Source organism: Neolamprologus multifasciatus, chromosome 17, assembly GCF_963576455.1.
Source record: "Neolamprologus multifasciatus chromosome 17, fNeoMul1.2, whole genome shotgun sequence".
NCBI lineage: Eukaryota > Metazoa > Chordata > Actinopteri > Cichliformes > Cichlidae > Neolamprologus > Neolamprologus multifasciatus.
Window position 1 is genome coordinate 24844224 of NC_140455.1, and position 17884 is coordinate 24862107.

At 40.1% G+C, this 17884-nt stretch overlaps 2 protein-coding genes across 3 annotated transcripts; one reads left to right on the forward strand and one right to left on the reverse strand.

Moving 5' to 3' along the window:
• Positions 1–493: 493 nt before the first annotated feature.
• LOC146499443 (putative polypeptide N-acetylgalactosaminyltransferase 8) lies at positions 494–10057 on the forward strand. Its single transcript, XM_085137367.1, has 11 exons — positions 494–934; positions 1370–1613; positions 2540–2706; positions 3302–3485; positions 3581–3778; positions 4222–4336; positions 4667–4852; positions 4978–5115; positions 7096–7191; positions 7267–7434; positions 8473–10057. Exons 1-11 carry the CDS (start codon positions 742–744, stop codon positions 8605–8607), a joined length of 1824 nt encoding a protein of 607 aa, XP_084993493.1. The 5' UTR covers positions 494–741; the 3' UTR covers positions 8608–10057.
• On the reverse strand, positions 8715–17834 carry ada2b (adenosine deaminase 2b). 2 transcript variants are annotated; one of them, XM_085137369.1, is made up of 10 exons: positions 17687–17834; positions 16887–17270; positions 15811–16030; positions 15508–15718; positions 15267–15394; positions 11773–11863; positions 11382–11490; positions 11124–11281; positions 9992–10194; positions 8715–9295 (listed from the first exon to the last, which is right to left on the reverse strand). In XM_085137369.1, exons 2-10 carry the CDS (start codon positions 17185–17187, stop codon positions 9208–9210), a joined length of 1509 nt encoding a protein of 502 aa, XP_084993495.1. In that variant the 5' UTR covers positions 17188–17270; positions 17687–17834; the 3' UTR covers positions 8715–9207. The 2 variants fall into 2 exon arrangements, with proteins under 2 accessions (XP_084993495.1, XP_084993494.1); XM_085137368.1 differs by having other exon boundaries at positions 16887–17834.
• Between the last annotated feature and the right edge of the window lie 50 nt (positions 17835–17884).

The following is a 17884-nucleotide window of genomic DNA, read 5'->3' on the forward strand; positions in this document are numbered from 1 at the left end:
TCATTTATTAGCTGGCTTTTTGGTATTTTCTTCCTTATAACTTGCAGCAGCAAGCCAGAGGCATAACAGGATATGGGTGAAACACGACATGGATTACTCAAATCCCCCCCTCCAAAATCTGACCCAGACCTGTGGAAGCTTGTTTTCACCACTGGAGAAAAAGGAAAAACATGGGATCTTTTTTGCCATTGATGTGTCCAAATTCCTCAATTTTGAGTTATTTGTTCTGAAATTTTAATTAGTAAGTTGAATTTTTTTTCTATAATAACCTGTAATTTCTAATTATTAATGGCAATTTATTTTTGTTTTTTTCCTTTCAGTGGTGAAAATGGGCTGCCAAACAGACCAAACCCTAAATACTGACCTTTTCGATGTGTTTTTACTAAACAGGCTGGACTATAGTGTTGCAGTGCCACAAGCAATTCAGTACTACTCTTTCAGTCCTGTTCCCCTTACCTGCAGAGTCGTCCTCTTTTTCTACCCTCCCAGGTAAGTGCAGTTAATAGTACACACCTGCACCTCAGGTGTAATGTAGACAGCAGAGTGGAGAATAATGCATGTCTCCAGCACACACTTCTTTGAATATGATGTAAATTTCAGGATATCAGATTACAGCTCTCGAGCAAGGGGTGGGGAGTCAGGGAAGGGAGAGCGCACCTGAAGAAGGCAGAGGAAATGTTTTTTCCACCTCTTTTCACTGTGAAGTAGAGGAGTGTACCTAGCATACATAGGAGCACCGGAATGAGAGCAAGCTGGATGAAAGCTATGCTTACGGTCCTCATTGTGGCCTTCGCATTGCTATACCTCAGCTCTATTAAGAAGGAGGTCCACACTCATTCTGAGAGACTGCAGAGGGTCCATTACAATGACTCTATCAGGGGCCAGGGAATCGTCAAGAGGATGGAAAAGATGGAAGCAGACATCAACAGGCTGCGTGAGTTAAAGTCTCAGTTCGGCAGCTGCTTATGTGTAAAGTCTGTATTTAGAGTTGAGTGAAGAAACAATGAAGGCTAGATCTGTTCATCTGAGGTGTTTCTCATCTGCTACACATGAGAATTTCCAAAACAAAACAATTAAAGTAGCAATTATTTTTGAACTAAAGTGTCAGCTTTTTTGTTTTTTATGTAGGGGCCCTTAAGATATTTAGTTTAAAGTGTAAAACCACAACTCTCATTGGATACATTTAGTTTTTATGCTTGAAAATTAAAAACACCCGCCTGCTTTATTACTCACTCATTGGAGCTTTTCAAGTTGACATTGCTAAAAAGTACCAAACTGCTCTTACCTGACTGTTACTGACTCGGTTTTCATAGGCAAAAAACAAATTAGATGGACAATGCAAACACCATGTGGTCATTTCTGTCCGCAGTCGGTTTAATGAATAAACTGGAAAAGAGTGCACCAGCAGCTGAGAGGAAGGAAGAGGTGAAGGACAAGAGGAAGATGGTGAGGAAGCTGTACCCCAACTCTGATCTGTTCAAGAAGTGGGGTGACGATCTGTCGGAGGAGGAGCAGAAGGAAGCCGAGCAGTTGTTTCAGAGATATGGATACAACGCCTTCCTCAGTGACAGGCTGCCCCTCAACAGAGAGATTCCCGACACCAGGCCTCCAAGGTGAGTGCAACACACGAATCCGAAAGAAAATCTAAAAAAACACACCGAGCTGCTTTGTGTGTGTTTTTGAGATCGATCAGCGACAATGACATTTTATTGTCTTTGTCTTAGCATGAATGCATATGAATTTAGTACATATACACACCCAATGGCTACATTATTAGGTACACGATTGCTAATGCAGATATGTAATCGGTCAGTCATTAAGGCATGTATACACGGTCAAGATGATCTTCTGCAATTAATCTTGACCCTGAGGAAAAAAGGTGATTTAACTGATGTTGGCTGTGGCATGTTGTTGGTCTAAGGATCTCAGAAACTGCTGATCTTCTGTGATTTCCTTAAACGACCATCTCTGGGGTTTTCAGAGAATGGTCAGAAAAAGAGAAAATACCCAGTGAGCGCCAGTTATCTGGGAGAAAATCCTTTGTTTGGGTAAAAGGTGAGGCTAATTTGAGTGGAAAGCAAAGAAACGGTAACTCAAATAACCACTTGCTACAACCAAAGTATGCAGAAGAGCATCTTTGAAAGCAGACCATGTTAAACCTTGAGGCAGATGGGCTACAACACCAGAAGACAATATTTGAATGAATTTTGCATCAAGAACAAGAAAGCATGCCTTTCATCAACATTATTAAAATTTAAACAACAGAGGCAACTTCACTATTGATGCTGACCGTGTCCATCTCTTCATGATCACAGTGTACCCGTCTTCTGATGGCTGCTTCCAGCAGCATAACACACCATCAGATCCTGTATGCTGGTATCTTTAACATGAAAATAAGTTGAAATGGCCTCCACAGTCGCCAGATGTCAATCCAGTAGAGAACTTTGTAATGTGGAGTGAACACTAAAGGATACAATTTCAACTTAAAAACATTTAATTTATTACTTCTTCAGGCTGCCTGCTATTTTTCTGCTCACAGGTGTGCTGTGAAAAATTATCCGAAGGATCTGCCGACCATCAGTGTTGTGTTAATCTATTTGGATGAAGCTCTTTCAATCATTAAAAGAGCCATATGCAGCATCGTGGACAAGACACCAGCTCGGCTGCTGCAAGAAATCATCCTGGTGGACGATCACAGCAGCAATGGTGAGTCAGCATGCTTCCAAAATAATTTTCAGACTGTGTACACAGGGACGGTACTCAGATATCTGACAAATCTGAAACCAAGCGAGAAAGGAAGGCGCTCACCGCAGCTTTAGTTTATACTGCAAATGATGGCAGAAACTACATCCTTTTATTACAGGCAATAAAAGACATCAGTGTAAAATATGAGATCTGGTTTGAGTAGCAAAGGCTGCACTGAAATGGGACACGGTTGCTTGCGTTTGTGGGTTGGAACTGAAAACATATATCAGGGAGTGTAATGTGTAATTGCGATGTTGCTGTGCACTGACAAAAGAACTAATAATCCTAAATAAACACGACCACGTGTGTAGAGTTCTCTGAGTAGCAGAGTGGCTTTTACAGGGATAGTACTCTGTATGTTATTTTTAATTACTATGAGTATGGCAAATAAAAAATCTTGTTTTATATTCAAAGAAGTGCCAAATCTATCAGCTGATTTGTGAAACAGTCTTTGAATTGTTTTTATTAACGATCAGAAAAAAAGATTGATTGTTAGAGGTATGAGTAGATTTAATCTGCAGCTCAGATTACTGAAACAGTTCTTTATTTTCTGCAGAGGACTTAATGGAGAAGCTGGATGATTACATCAGCTTTATCCATGAGGATCGTCCAGGCCTGGTGAAGAAAGTGCGGCACTCTGAGCAGCTGGGCCTCACCCAGGCCAGACTGTCAGGCTGGAAGGCAGCTGAGGGAGAGGTGATTGCAATCTTAGACGCTCACATAGAAGTCCACGTCCAATGGTTGGTTTAAGATCTGAGTGACTCTTTTCAGAGCTGTGGTGATAATCCTGTAATTGGCCCTCATGTTTCTTTTAAAACTGTTTGTGCGTGTCTAGGGCAGAGCCTTTACTGGCTCGGATTAAGGAGGACCGGACTGTGATACTGACGCCTGTTTTTGACAAAGTCAAATACGATGACCTGACACTGAGTCCCTACAATACTGCATCTCATGGCTTTGACTGGGCAATGTGGTGCATGTACGACTCCTTCAGACCTGAGTGGTATGCCCTGAATGATGAGACGCAGCCTGGCAAGTAAGAGTCCCATTTAAAGACATCACATTTTAACTCCCAGCATGTCAGGACAACACAGTGTGGACGTTTCAGACTCTCCGCTGAACCACGGCTTAGAAAGCTATGAAGACTGTACACATGGAGCCATTGTTGCCAAAACAAATATTCAAGGATAGTTGCAGACAAAATCTTTCACATTAAGCAATCTGCAGAGTGTAACACAGCACCCATGTGGGTGTCTAGAGGTTGCACAAAGAGCAGATTTTGCTGCTAGAATGAAAGCAGAACACCCTTGATCACACATCCTTTGTTTTTTGGTTTTTTTAATCCTTGGTTGCTTTGGTGTTTCAGGCTTTGCGGTCATAATTCTTTATAATTAGGTTTGCTTTGCTCTCTTAGTTTGAGTGCTGTATGGTAAGATTTTTTGCTTATTCAGCTTTTCCTTTGTTAAACGGTGTCACCAGGAGCCCCTCAGTCATGGGGATACTTGTGGCTGATCGCAAGTTCTTCGGAGAGATTGGAAGCCTTGATGGTGGAATGAAAATATACGGTGGGGAAAATGTGGAGCTGGGCATCCGGGTAAGTAAACTGACTGATCAAGTCCTAATGGAGACTTGGAGATTTGAAATATGTTAGTCTACCTACCTTTTATTTAGCCCCACCATATGTGCCTTTACACACTTCTTTTTGCAACCAGGCTCTGTGGCTTTAGGTGGTTTGCAACGTTATGGTTCCTAAATGCTTTCACTTTGTAATAATACCACTTGGATCTAAAGTCTTATACAAATAAATTTATTATTGACTCCAATATAACTTTATTTGGTTTTATTTGTGATCAGTTTTAATGGGTAATCTTTTTATATTAGTTGCATTAAAAGCCTCCAAACCTACTTTTATATGTTTTCACAGGTGTGGCTGTGTGGAGGAAGCATTGAAGTTGTGCCTTGCTCTAAAATTGCCCACATTGAACGAGCAGTAAAGCCTTACCTCCCAGACTTGAGTGTCATGATGAAGCGTAATGCACTGAGGGTAGCAGAGGTGTGGCTAGATGAATACAAATACAATGTCAACATTGCTTGGAATCTTCCCCTTGAGGTTAGAAGAGAGGGCACCTTCCAAGTTGCATTTAAGATCCAAATTGCACAGATGTGTGCTCTGCAGGTTGAGTAATGGTGCGAGCACTCAAACATGTCTCTGTGGTCCTATTGTTTTTCCTACAGAATCATGGGATAGACATCGGGGATGTATCGGAGAGAAAGAAGCTCAGGGAGAGGCTTAATTGTAAGCCCTTTAAGTGGTATTTAGACAATGTTTATCCCAAGCTGGACCCCCTGCATGACCTGCTCAGTTATGGAGCTGTAAGTCAAAAATAACTGTTTTGTCGGAATACATATGAGAGGTTGGATATTAAAGTGTGACCATAAAGTCTTTTTAACTCTTTAATTCTCATTAATTATATTTAAAGGGCCTCTCTGTGGAATGTTTTTAATGCTTTTCAAGGGTCTCCCCCCCCTATAAACGTATTACAGCTTTAAAAATTTCAAAATGAGACCTTCCCCAAGTTCTGAGGTTGCCTCCAATGTCCTACATGTGGACTTTTTTTTTTAATGTAAAGGTTGTATGATGGATTCTCTGCAAAAACAAATTGGTGTGATTTATGTGATGTTTATTCTCCTAAATCACAGGCTTAAAGGCTTCTTTTCTGCTGCCCCATAACATCATCCCCCCAAAAAACAGATAACAATATCTGTGAGTCAAATTTAGCCACTTACTTGCTATGTTGGATTGTAGCAAAAGAACTGACCAGAACTGTCTTCTTTTAGCTATTTTGCTAGTGATAGACTGTGCAACATATTGTCGTGAGTGGTTGAGGTTAGCTGGGCCTCCAGTGGTGTAGTGGTTAACACATTTGTTTTCACTGGTTTGTCTCAGCTGGAGAGACACGTCGTCCCCTGGGTTGTATTAGAGAGTCCATCAAATATGTGGCCAAATTTGACAACAGATGCCAAAAGTAGTTTTGGCATCTGTACAAACTCTTTGTCATACCTTTAAATGTATTTCCCTAGACTGTATATAAAAGATGGATGTAGTTATTGTGATGGTTGCGAGGTTCTGTTATAAAACCTCGACATGAGCAGTTTTGTTATCGCCATCTTTGTGTTAGGGTGGTAACAGTAAAGTAAACAGGACTTGAAACTTGTGACTGAGACCATAAACATGTTTACTGAGGTCACAGAGTGAAGGAGCCAGTTTTCAGACTCAGAAGCAAAATCCATCTTTTTTATACAGTCTGTGATTGAGGTCGCTTGCTAATAATTCTAACTTCATAGCAATGAAAATGCTACATAGATAGTCTAAAATGGTTCCAGCACACTATTAATCATGATCTATGGTGGTAGTTTTAGCCATAAATAAATTATTTAACATTACAAAGTTAATTTTTAGTTAATATTTAATTGAGGATGATGCAAGGCAAGCTTCTCTGCCTTGTCAAGTCAGCTTTGTTGGCTTTATAAAATGACTCAGGCTTATGCGCTGGCCTCTAAGGAGTCATATGTGACATAAAATGCTTACAAGATGCTGCAGCAAGTTCAAATTCACACACGTTAGTCCCTATTACATAATGAAGATCAGCACACAACATGGGCAGACGTCACCAGCAGCAAAGAACCTTTAAGCAGCTTTTGTTTTTTTTACGCTTATCATATTATTTTTTTATTTGAAGACTTTCATGGGGATACATCAAGGTGTCTCAGGGTTACAATAGATTCATTCACTGGAGAATATTATGTACTCTTACTTTGAAACACACCCTGCATAAAAACATAGTGAGAGCATCTGTAAAGCAAACTTTCCATAAATGCTCTCAAGGAACTCCCACTTAATGGTGCTTCTGCTAATATTTAATTGCACAGAATTTTGGTACAGTGGCATTGCAGTATTAGCAAACTCCCCTTTCCCACCTTTTCTAATTGAGAATTAATTTAAAGTTAGAGTTTTGTTTTTGTTCCAGAGTCAATTTACTCATTTACTTAAAAGAAATACAGTGTTGGGAGTATTTTTATTGTAGTTTAGAAAAGATATTACAATACAAACACAATACTTCATGTTATAATTTGCCTCTTAATCCTTGTTTGGTTGGTGAATTTGGCCTCACTGACAAATACTTTTTGTTAGTTTTGCAAACTCATAATGACGTTTCAGTTTGCATCTTTTTTATTTTTATATCGGTTAACTAAAATGTGTTTCTGCACCATAATAGTGGATTTGTCTGCTGGATACACATTGTGCTCTTTCTAATGAAAGCTGCTCCAGTTTATTTATGCTTTTGTTGGCAGATGATAAATGATCTGAAGCCAGAACTCTGTGTTGACCAAGGCCCGATGCCAGGAAACACACCCATCTTGTATGGATGCCACTTCTATTCGACTCAAGTATGTTTAGATATTCAATGCTTGCAAACAGGTGGTGATTTTGTTTTTGTAGGTAATTGTTGTTCTTTGATTTAGCACTGTTTTTATCGCTCTGATGGACAACTCTACATTGGCGGGATCAAATCTCATAAGTACAACAGCAACCGCTGTCTAGTGGACCCTTTCAGTGGACTCTACCCGGGGCTGTATAACTGCAAAATAGCCAAACAGAAAGACTTTAACATGCTGTGGGATTTTAAACAGGTAAATATTTCAGTTTATAAATATAGACTCAGTCAAACCTGAGGGAAGTTGCCACCCGACCCACTCTGAATCAGCTGATTTTTTTTTTTTTTTAAAACTTTTAAACTCGTCCAGCCAAAGGACTGTTGAGCTTATGCCACACTAGGCATAAGCTCAACTAATGAAACTTGATCACCTAGTAGGTGATGTTTTGCATTTTTTTTGTAACATGTTTATTGTGGTCCTCAGTTGCTCCCAAACACATTTAATAAAACAAAACAAAACACCCTCTGAGAAGTAAAACAACTCTATAAAATATTGATTAAAAATGCCTACAGTGCTGTGAGGCATCTAAATTTGATGAGACGCATGTTGGAGTCAACTAAATATCACGAGATTATAGCAGATTATTAGTAAATGGAGGTCTCGGGGCAGAGAAGTCTGGGTGTCTCGGAGCAGACACATCCATACATCCAGTCAGGTGGATATATGGATCATCATATTCAGTGATACTGATGATCAATAGAGAAGTTTTTGCAGTTGATGTAAAATTAATTTGATGGTAGTCTGTTAACTTAGCTTAAATATGTTTTTCAGTCCTGAAAATCTTAGTTGGCTATCGGATATTCTTACGAAATATCATAAACGTTGGGGGAAAAAAACCCTAATTTCAACCAAGTATTAGACTTTAAGGGCCTGTACTGCAGACAATTTTCAAAGCATGAAGGTAAATTTACAAGGCAAATAACCTTGTGTTTATGTAGCACTTTTCTACTCTGCCTGAGCACTCGAAGTACTCTATACAACATGCCTCATTCACCCAGTCACACAGCACTTTCGTATTCGAGAACCATTTGGGGTTGGTTCTGTACCTTCCCTAAGGATACTTTGGCATGCAGACTGGCTCAAACCACCACCCTGCTGAGCTACAGCCTCGCAAATATGGTGACATTATTGTATAAATTTAAAAAAAAAAATCAGCCTAATCTGAGGTCACATGGAAGCCAGTCACAAATGTCTGGAGAAGAAAAGGAGACAATAAAATGTGTTTATTTGCAGGGAGGACCGATCCAGAACAGAAAAACAAAGCGATGTCTAGAAATTGCGAAGGATGACGTTGGCTTTTACCAACTCGTCGTCCAGCAGTGCACCGGTCAGAGCTGGAATATACAAAATCTCATCAAAGACCACTAAGAGACTGCTGGGCAGGTCTCAGAAGATAATGAGCTGTTTATTGCACAAAAAGTGAACCTTGTGTCAAAGAAAGATCTTTAGTTGTCTTTCGTTACATCATTATTTAAAAAAGAAACAAGGTTTCTGAAGTGAGTCACTGAAAAAGTGAAACATTTTTTCTTCTACTTTTTGTATTTACATTAGATGTATGTATGTCTATACGTATGTATGTGCATCAACTACAAAGAAGCATTTTTCTTGTTTGTTTTGAATAGAGAAATTTCCTTGTGAACAGTTGCCCTGTACATGTTTGGTATTATGAAGACAAAAGACTAGCTGTGCATGACAAACTTGACCAAACCTCCCCCCCACTGTCAGCTGGTCTCTTGTAAAGCTTCTTTGTGATCGATCAAGGGGTGAAAAAGCTACTAAGACACTTACAGTACCAACCTGCCAATGCCGTCAAACTGTTAGTCTTACTGTTAACAGAGACTCCAATAGCCTTAATCTTTTTTTTTTTTTAAATAAAGTCTGCTAAAGGCCTATGAATATTTACCTTAGTGATATTACAAACATTCAGTCATTCATTCAAGTCAGTCAGGATCTAATATCACTCGGCTGTTATGAGTTGGCAGAAATGAAGGCATCCCACTTTTTCTGCCACATGGCACGACCTGAATCCTTCAGATGATCTGGGAGTGAGCTGTACCTGCAGGCAGAAGAAGAAATATTTAATGAGAAGAAACATACTGCAACAGGGCTTAAAATCAAAGGTTTTCTTAATATTAATATAAACATTCATGTTTTTTTTTTAAATGTGAAAATCATCTTGAAAGTTGCTTCAAAAATACAAATTCCAACATGAACATTATTGTCCTGACAAATAAATAAGAACATTATCTGAACGCTTGGCTCCATTTTTTTTTTTTTTTTTTTTTTAAATTTTACTAAACACGAGTAACTCTGTGTTAGCATAGTGCTGAACATCATTTTGGAGGATACTGTTACTGATAGCATGAGTTTAGTCATCCTTGTGCACTTAAAAACTGGTATGCTCGTAATGCTGACTTTAACTAATTATATCTACATTTTCTAAGGAAAATGTTAAATTTAATGGAATCTGGTCAGATGAAATGTACTTTATTTAAATAAATAAACCTTTGATTTGATATATTTCCAGTGCATTCCTGAGAATTGTTCTTCATGTTTATTGAGAGGTGAGAATCACTGAGTGTATGTTGGACTGAAATTCATTCATTTGTATAATTTAATTCATGCTCATTCAAAGATAGTATGATGAAAACTGGCATCAGCTGTTGGCCACCACATTTTGAGCCCATCTTGTTTTCTTTGAAGGCTTAACGTTAAAACACGAATGAAAGAAATAAAGTGAAATTATTCTGACGTGATGGAGTTTGCAGCCAGTTCTTTGAGCGTGCCCAGGTTTGCTTTCAACCCTCCGATGCCCACAAATGCTTGATAGAAGTCATAGGAGAGGCCTGTGGTGCCAAACAGGGACGGGTCATCGGCACTGATGACCATCGGGTGACCCTCTGACATCAGCACAGTAGCAGGGTGATTCCTCAGGTCTGAAACCAGCTTCAGCACCTGCAGGTCAGAAGTGAAACAAACTCAGGTAAATTATGTATAAACACATGTACATACTGTGTGTATTTTATGATGGCAGTGCTAACAGGTCATTAATGTGACGCGTATATTTCTGTTCACTTATTTATTTAATCTTTAAGCTTCTTCTAAAACACCTGCTAGATTTAGATAATCTTACAATTTTAAATCATGTTAATTTAATCGACATTTCTTGCCATTGTACCAGCTGACTTTTAGTGGTTGCAGTTTAAATTTCAATTTAATCAGGCTTAACGTTTGACACCGGTATTACCTTTTGTCTTTGGTAGCAAGATATCATTTATAAATTAAAGATTTTTATGACAAGTTAACATTTTTCTTAGTTTTACGTTTGTTCTTGACTTGGAAAGTTTATCAACCTACGTATGAGATGAGTTGTTTTTAACCATATTTCAGAAAGTGCTACAAAACTACTACCAAAGACCATACTGATGACTCATCCTGGAGGCCACCAAAGTAGTGGTTTGCTGAGGTCAGATGGCCCAGGATGTGAGTGGACGTTAAGGCGCCTGGGAAGGGATCTCAAAACTGGATTATATATGGCAGACAGTTGGTGTCATAAACCACCGCCTCAGGAAACCACATGATAGGGTGGGGCCAGGTTTCACAATGAGCTCATGAGCTCCGAAACCCTGGCTGATTGTGACCCACACCCGTTTTCACACCTTGGCTCAGGCGATTAGGTCGAGGATCATCAGGGGGTCCTTTGTTCCCTCTTTGGGGGGAAACTCCCACTGGGTTTAAATCTGGGACTCTTCACCATTTGACCCTTAGAACTGAAGAAGCTTCTCGGATGAGAGGTGAAACGTCTTCAAGCAACTTAAAAAAGTCAAGACACTTTTCTTTCCAAGCTCCTTAGACTGTCATCCAAATAGTAGTAATGAGCTTACCTGGTTTGAGATGGGACAAAGCTCCACAGCCACATTTCTTTTCCTAGAAAGTTCTTTGGCAAGCGGATGGTGCGCTAAAGCATAGCCGTGGCCAATGCGCATGGTGTTGAATAGAAGGGCATCAAGAATATTTTGATCTGTGTCTGTGCCTTCGTCATCTGTACACAAAGATACAAATACAGCGTACAGTACATTTCAAAAGAATTTTTCAAATCTTACTCATGGTATAATGAGCTTTATGCTTTTTGATCCCCCCACCTGTCTCCCCTGCATGAAAGAAGTACGGCAATCTGACACCAAGTTCAGCTGGCAGAGAGAGGGCCTCTCTGAAGAACCAAAGACTCTTCCCGCTGTCCTCCCGTCCAACCTGCAAACCATAAGGTTAACTAGTAATGCTACGCTAGGGTACACCCTGCAAGAGCTGACAGTCAGTCATATGAAGACAGACAGAAAGCCATTCATGCTCACATCTAAGGTGAATTAGGAGTTAACTTGAATTTCTTAGGATTGTAGGCACAATACAAGAAGAGCAGAAAAGTCACTCAGACATGTAAACTCCACACCACATGGTCCCCAATAAGCAGATAAATGATCTCTGGACTCAGAGCTTATAAGAAGTTGAGGCTAAAGTACACGGGTCACTTCTTACCATGTCAAATCCTGCAACGACATCTGGGAAGTCCTTTTGCAGCTGAATGGCCTCTTTTACAGCAGCTTTGACCTCAGATATAGTCAAAGCTCTGAAGAAAGGAACAACAGACATAGATGACAGTACTTTCTAAGACTCACAAACAACAAAATGTTTAATTTTACATCAAGACATAGAAGTTAAGATGCCTGCCTGAGAAAAATCTGTTTTCAATGTTGCCTTATCAGCATTTAAGCGCAGGTTTCCTAACAGAACTGTCCGGGAAAATAAACGGGGAACTTACAAGTAGATGGTCATAGCCGCTTACTCTAGTGGTACTCTGAGGCGCATGCTGAATCTAAACCAGTAAAATTAGGACACATGCACATTTTAAGATTAAATTAAATGGTTACTTTAACCCTCCTGTTATGTTGGTTTCCAGGAACACCAATTATGCTCCTGGGTTAATTTGACCCGGGGCAAATTTACTCATCCAAAAGTGTCAGAAACACTGGCATTGATTATTTTACAATTTTCTTTTCTAATTTTGATTTTTTTTTCGTTTTCTGTAGTGATGCAGATGACATGTGACATCTCTTCTGCTCTGGGTCAATCTGACCTGCAACATAACAGGAGGGTTAAAGTAAAATTTGACCTAAAAATGAATGTCTTAATAAAATTTTGCGGCAATTGGTGCTATATTGAAAAAACAAAGTCAGGGTATCACCAAATCAGGAATCAGGTTTAATCCTTTTGGAGCCCCTGAGTATCTGTACAAAGTTTAATATGTATATTTCAGTCTGCTGCCAGCAGAGCTAAAAAATAAATAAATTCAAAATCAACTTCACAGATGTTAGGATATCAGTCATGCTATCAAACTTGTCTCAGTGACTTTAGATTGCTCCCAAACTTTTCATCCCTAAATTAAATGCTAAATAACGTGCTTTCTGTCGGATTAACACAACATCAGGATTTAACAGGACTCCATCACAGCTGCAGAAATCATTATTCGTCCCTTTTTCATGTGTTTGGATTTATCAAATGAATGGACTGTCCCGTTCATAACTGGACTTTGTCGCTGCTTCCTTTGCAAGAAAACAGGAAGCCGAATGATTCGAGATAATATATTGAATTATCATTTACTTATTTTCCAAACTGGAACACAGTTCGACTTAAAGTAGAGCTTGGAGATCACAACATCTTGCCCCCATTTTATTTAACATGAGAAATGTGCTGCCAGTGGTTGGAAGTAAGTGGTGGAAAGTAATTTGGAGGTACATACATTGGTTACAAGGCTATTATCTAATAAGTTCTTTTCATGCCTAAAGATGAATAAAAATACTTAAGAAAAAAATCTTGATTGAGGTTGTCATAATTCATTTCCAGTGGAGTTACTTGAAGACCACTGAATTCTTTACATTTAACTGAAGACAGTTTTAAAAAAAACCCCACACACAATATTTCAAAGAAAACATTATGTTGCAAAATAAAAGCTAATTTTCAACTTCATTCCACGAGACAGGGTCCAAAAAAACCCTGGACAAGTTACATAATGGTAAATCATAAGAACATAAAAGAGCTAGTGTGCTGTCACACAACTCATGAGGGTAATTAGTAGCATAACTGCCTCTAAAAAGACTCATAGCTCCTTATTTCACTAGTTAAAAAGGAAAGGGGAGGGGTTCACCACTTGAAAAACGACTAGTGAAAGACTAAATGATTAAATATTCCAGTTGAAAAAAAAAAAAAAGTGTAAATATTATTAAAAGATTCAGAGAATCCAGAGAAATCTCTGTATACAACGGATAAGGCCAAAGCCTATCCTTGTCTCTCTGGGGGTAGTGTATCAACAACACTCATCACTGCTTCCACTGATCCAAAAGTCTATGATACAAGAAAAAGAAAACATTTATGAACAACATCCATAAACACCGCTGCCTTCTTTGAGCCCATGCTAATTTTAGATGGGCTAAAGGGGTGTAAAAACAGTGCTGCAGTCTGGATAATCTGAGCTTTTTTTGGAAATCACAAATGTGGCATCCTCTGGGCTGAAGAGGAAATGAACCATCTAACTACAGATCACCGTGGACCAAAAAAGCCTGCACTTTTGATATATATATATTTTTTTACGTGTAATCCAACAGCATGCCACCAAGTCCAGGTTTGTAAATCTGCCTTAGCATCTTCTTTTGTCACACCAGTTACTGGCCTGGGAGCTCCAAGTTCAATATCCTTTGTCTAATATATCCACTCCTCTGCACACGTCCAAGCCATCTCAGCCTAACCTTCTAACTTTGTCTCTAAACCACTGAGCTGTCCCTCTAATGTACTTTAATCTTTTCCATCCTCGTCACTCCCAATGAAAATTGCCTCCTTCAGCTTGGTTTCCTGTCTGCTACTTCCCTTTCACTATTGCTTCTATTCTTCTTACACTCTTTTAAACCTCTAATAGCATAGCTGACTTCAGGTATATGAACTAATCCACCTTAACTACATCTATGCCTTGTTCGCCTTCCACCTGTCTCACTGACTTTCATTCCTCTTCTTTGCAGTGCATACCCGCACCTCTCCAGGGTCTCTTCAAACTGTTCCCTACTGTCAAAACAGAGCACAATGTCATCTGGAAACATGCCTGACCTTACGTTAACCTGTCCTTCACCACTGCAAACAAGAAGGGGTTCAGAGCAGACCGCCGATGCAATCTCTCTCCAACCTTGAATATCTGTTACTCCTGAGTTCCTCATACAGTGTCACAGGTCCTCTCTTGGCACTCATCATCTGCTTTCTTTACACCCACAAAGAAACAGTGAAGCTGACCTTCAGCCTGCACTTCTGCATCAACACTCCAAGCGTCCATAGAGCTCTTTCTCAGGGTGAAGCCATACTGTTGCTCACTGATCGTCTTTTCTTAACCCAGCTTCAACAGTTCTAGCGGGACAAAGCTTTTACAATACCAAACATTTATTCCTGTATTCAGTTCAATTCACTTTTCTTTCTAGCACCAAATGACAGCCTGTCTCAAGGTTCTTTATTTTGTAAGATGAAGACCCTGAAATAATATAGAGACACCCCCAACAATCAATTAAGCCTCTATGAGTAATCTATGGAAGAGGATTAGGGCCTCTGGAAAAAAAAAGTGGGCACGTCTTTTTTTTCTTCTTTTCCAGAATTCCAGAATATTTTTAATCTCAGAATTCTGACTTTAAGAAGAAAAAAAAAGTCATGCCTACTTTTTTTCCCCCCCAGTGGCCCTAATCCTCTTCCATAGCAATCACTGGGTGACAATAGGAAGGAAAAACTCTTTAACAGGAAGATACCTCTGGCAGGACCAGGCTCAGGGACAGGCACCCCAGATTGGGGGTCAAGGGAGGAAAACAGGACATAGAAAAGGCATACATAGGCTCTGTAAACTTTTCCACAATGAAGCTAATAATTTGTGGAGTGCTTAGACAGCCTTGGTTGTCACTTAAAATGGAGCGTAATTTGAGAGAAGCCCTCTCTATGATATATTTTACCTGTGGACAGAAATTATGACACGAGCCCCGAGAAAGTCTGGATGGTCTCCAATAAATTTCTTTGTAACTTCTTGAAATGTTTTCAGAGTCCAGAACTTATCGTGAATAGTTCCATCGAGCTCGTATGTCTGCAACACAGAAAGGTTTCAGTTAGAAATGCAGAAATGTCGGATATACCGCTGCTGTAGCTGTTTAGCACAGGCTGACGCTGCAAGGATCAGGTGTAAACAAACAAACGAACCCTTGAGAGACCGCTCCTCAGTTCCAGATACAGGATGTTGTCGTGGTGAAGCTCCTCTAGGCCTTTATAAAAATAATCCTTCAGGACTGGAGCATGGGTGACTAAGCCCGCAGATGCGATGAAGGCTTTCTCAAACTTCCCCCACACAACGTCTTGGCTTGGGTATTGACCATCTGGATCCTCAGTGAACAGAGTGAGGTGCTGCATTAAACTGTAAACCACCCAAAAATGACCTTTCAGTGTTAAGTTCTCCCACTACAGCTTGACTTTACATGTTCAGGAGAGGGTTAGAGGTTAACTAACCTGTTATCAAAGCCAGTAGGATCTCCTATTTTGGCTCTCAAGGTCTCGAGCAGTTGCCAGTAAAAGCAGTCCCAGCGTGGGAAGGGCTGGCGAGCTGAGAACTGGAAGCGGACCGAGTTGTCCCAAGTGAAGCAGATGTAGCAGTTAGGTCTGTAGGTGACATTTTTCACCAGCCACTCAACACTGACCAGAGAGGAGCTGTGGATGTGGAGGGCTGCGCCTGTCACCCAAACAGCAAGATGTAACCTCAAACTTAGACAAATACTGAAAGTAATCATCGATGACTTGTAAGACAGGCCCTAGGGTTCAGGAATATTAAAGGCCTCCCACACCTGATAAATCTAAGAAAAACTAAACAACCTCACAGTTTCTAGTGATTTTGTTTAATAGTTTTCAGTCTCTGTCTGCTCATCTTTGCTTTTCTGAAAACATCTAGTGGAATAGACATCAAGCACCACATCTGCATTCCTCTTAATTTTTTCCCCAAATCATTTTTTTTTCTCTCCATTGTTAATACATACAGCTTTTACAGCCCACTACAGTATATAAAATATCAGAGAAAGCAGCCTGGGCGTGCTGCGCAGCTGTGACGTAAAGGAGACCAGAAATATGACTTGCTGCAGTGCTTTACCTTTTATTCTTTGTCTGCCAAAATCTAATCACTTTATCATTGAGTCCACATTTATCCTGTCTTCCTTCTCTCACCCCAACCGGTCGCAGCAGATGGCCGCCCCTCCCTGAGCCTGGTTCTGCCGGAGGTTTCTTCCTGTTAAAAGGGAGTTTTTCCTCCCCACTGTCGCCAAAGTGCTTGCTCATAGGGGGTCATATGATTGTTGGGTTTTTCTCTGTATCTATGAAGCGCCTTGAGGCGACTTTTGTTGTGATTTGGCGCTATATAAATAAAATTGAATTGAATTGAATTGAATTTATGACCTGAGGTCACAATGACCATGACCTTTAAATGCCAAAATAAACAATAACAGCATTAGGTTTGGTTGGGTCCCCTTGACCTTCTAAGCTCCTGCATCTGTTTCTGGTGGACTGATGCAGTAGGCCAGACAAAGCTTTAACATCACCTTTAGGCATCTTTTGCAGCAGTTTGAAGACTGGGCTCTTCTCAATGAGAGGTTTTGCTTTGAAGAAATGCAAAGCAGGAGGAAAAGGTGTGGCAGACATCTCTTGCTCCTTCAATCGATGGAGGTAAGCGTCCAGCTTCTGCTCGGCTGCTGTCAGCACCACTTGTCCTCCCGTTTGCCTGGATGCCTCCTGACGCATCAGCAGGTCCCTTTGAGCGGGGTCAGGCATCCCTTCAGTCACCCTCACAAACCACAGAAGGGGCACATAAGTGACCACAGCCCAGAGGAATGAGATCACCATGTCCTTGTGTGCCACCGGAGGGTGCTGTACGCCTACTAGAACAACATGTTCTCACTCTTGAAAGGAGCAGGCTGTATTTGGTGCTGGAAATGAGAAGATACTCCATTAAAGACACGAATACTGTCATTAAAGACGTTTTTGTAGCTTTGATAGTAACTGCATAAATTTCAAGCTTGTTACAAGTTCTTTAGGATTATAACATGCTCACACAGTGCTGATAGATTCTAGGGTGAAGCTGCACTCAACTGATTTATTTTGAGACTTGCTCAATAATCCAGGTGAGCAAATCCCAGAAAATTGATTCTGTTAATCCTGATGCTGAGAACGCTGTATCCAGATGAACAAATTCAACTTTCTAGCATAACCGTTTTACTTTCTGGACCACATTTATTATGCATAAGAGGTAACGAAAGTAGCACACAGCTCTCGGTAACAGTGACAAATGACGACAAATCTTAAAAGGCAAATCTAAGTTCTTTAAAAACAAGACCATACTTACAAGAACAGCAAGAAGCAGCGTCTTGTGTCTCTCTCCACCGTCTCCTTAAATGCTCGGCTTGTCTTCCACAAGAAACTCTTGAATGTCAGGAAAAATACTCGGAGCGACCGGATAATTGGGACATTTTTGTCTGACTAATACCATGTGATAAACTAATGAATGAAGCATGAATGGCCAGTGTTGCAAAATAAATGGGAA

Bases quoted from the DNA above. Each gene is read 5' to 3' on its own strand.
- LOC146499443 (XM_085137367.1), top strand. From the start codon at position 742: ATGAGAGCAAGCTGGATGAAAGCTATGCTTACGGTCCTCATTGTGGCC. The intron at 7,192-7,266 runs GTATGTTTAGAT...TCTTTGATTTAG, and splicing joins GCCACTTCTATTCGACTCAA to CACTGTTTTTATCGCTCTGA. The intron at 7,435-8,472 runs GTAAATATTTCA...GTTTATTTGCAG, and splicing joins TGCTGTGGGATTTTAAACAG to GGAGGACCGATCCAGAACAG.
- ada2b (XM_085137369.1), bottom strand. From the start codon at position 17,187: ATGGTGATCTCATTCCTCTGGGCTGTGGTCACTTATGTGCCCCTTCTG. The intron at 15,719-15,810 runs GTTAGTTAACCT...GGTGGTTTACAG, and splicing joins CCTACTGGCTTTGATAACAG to TTTAATGCAGCACCTCACTC. The intron at 11,864-15,266 runs GTAAAATATATC...TCCTTTCTTCAG, and splicing joins GTCATAATTTCTGTCCACAG to AGCTTTGACTATATCTGAGG.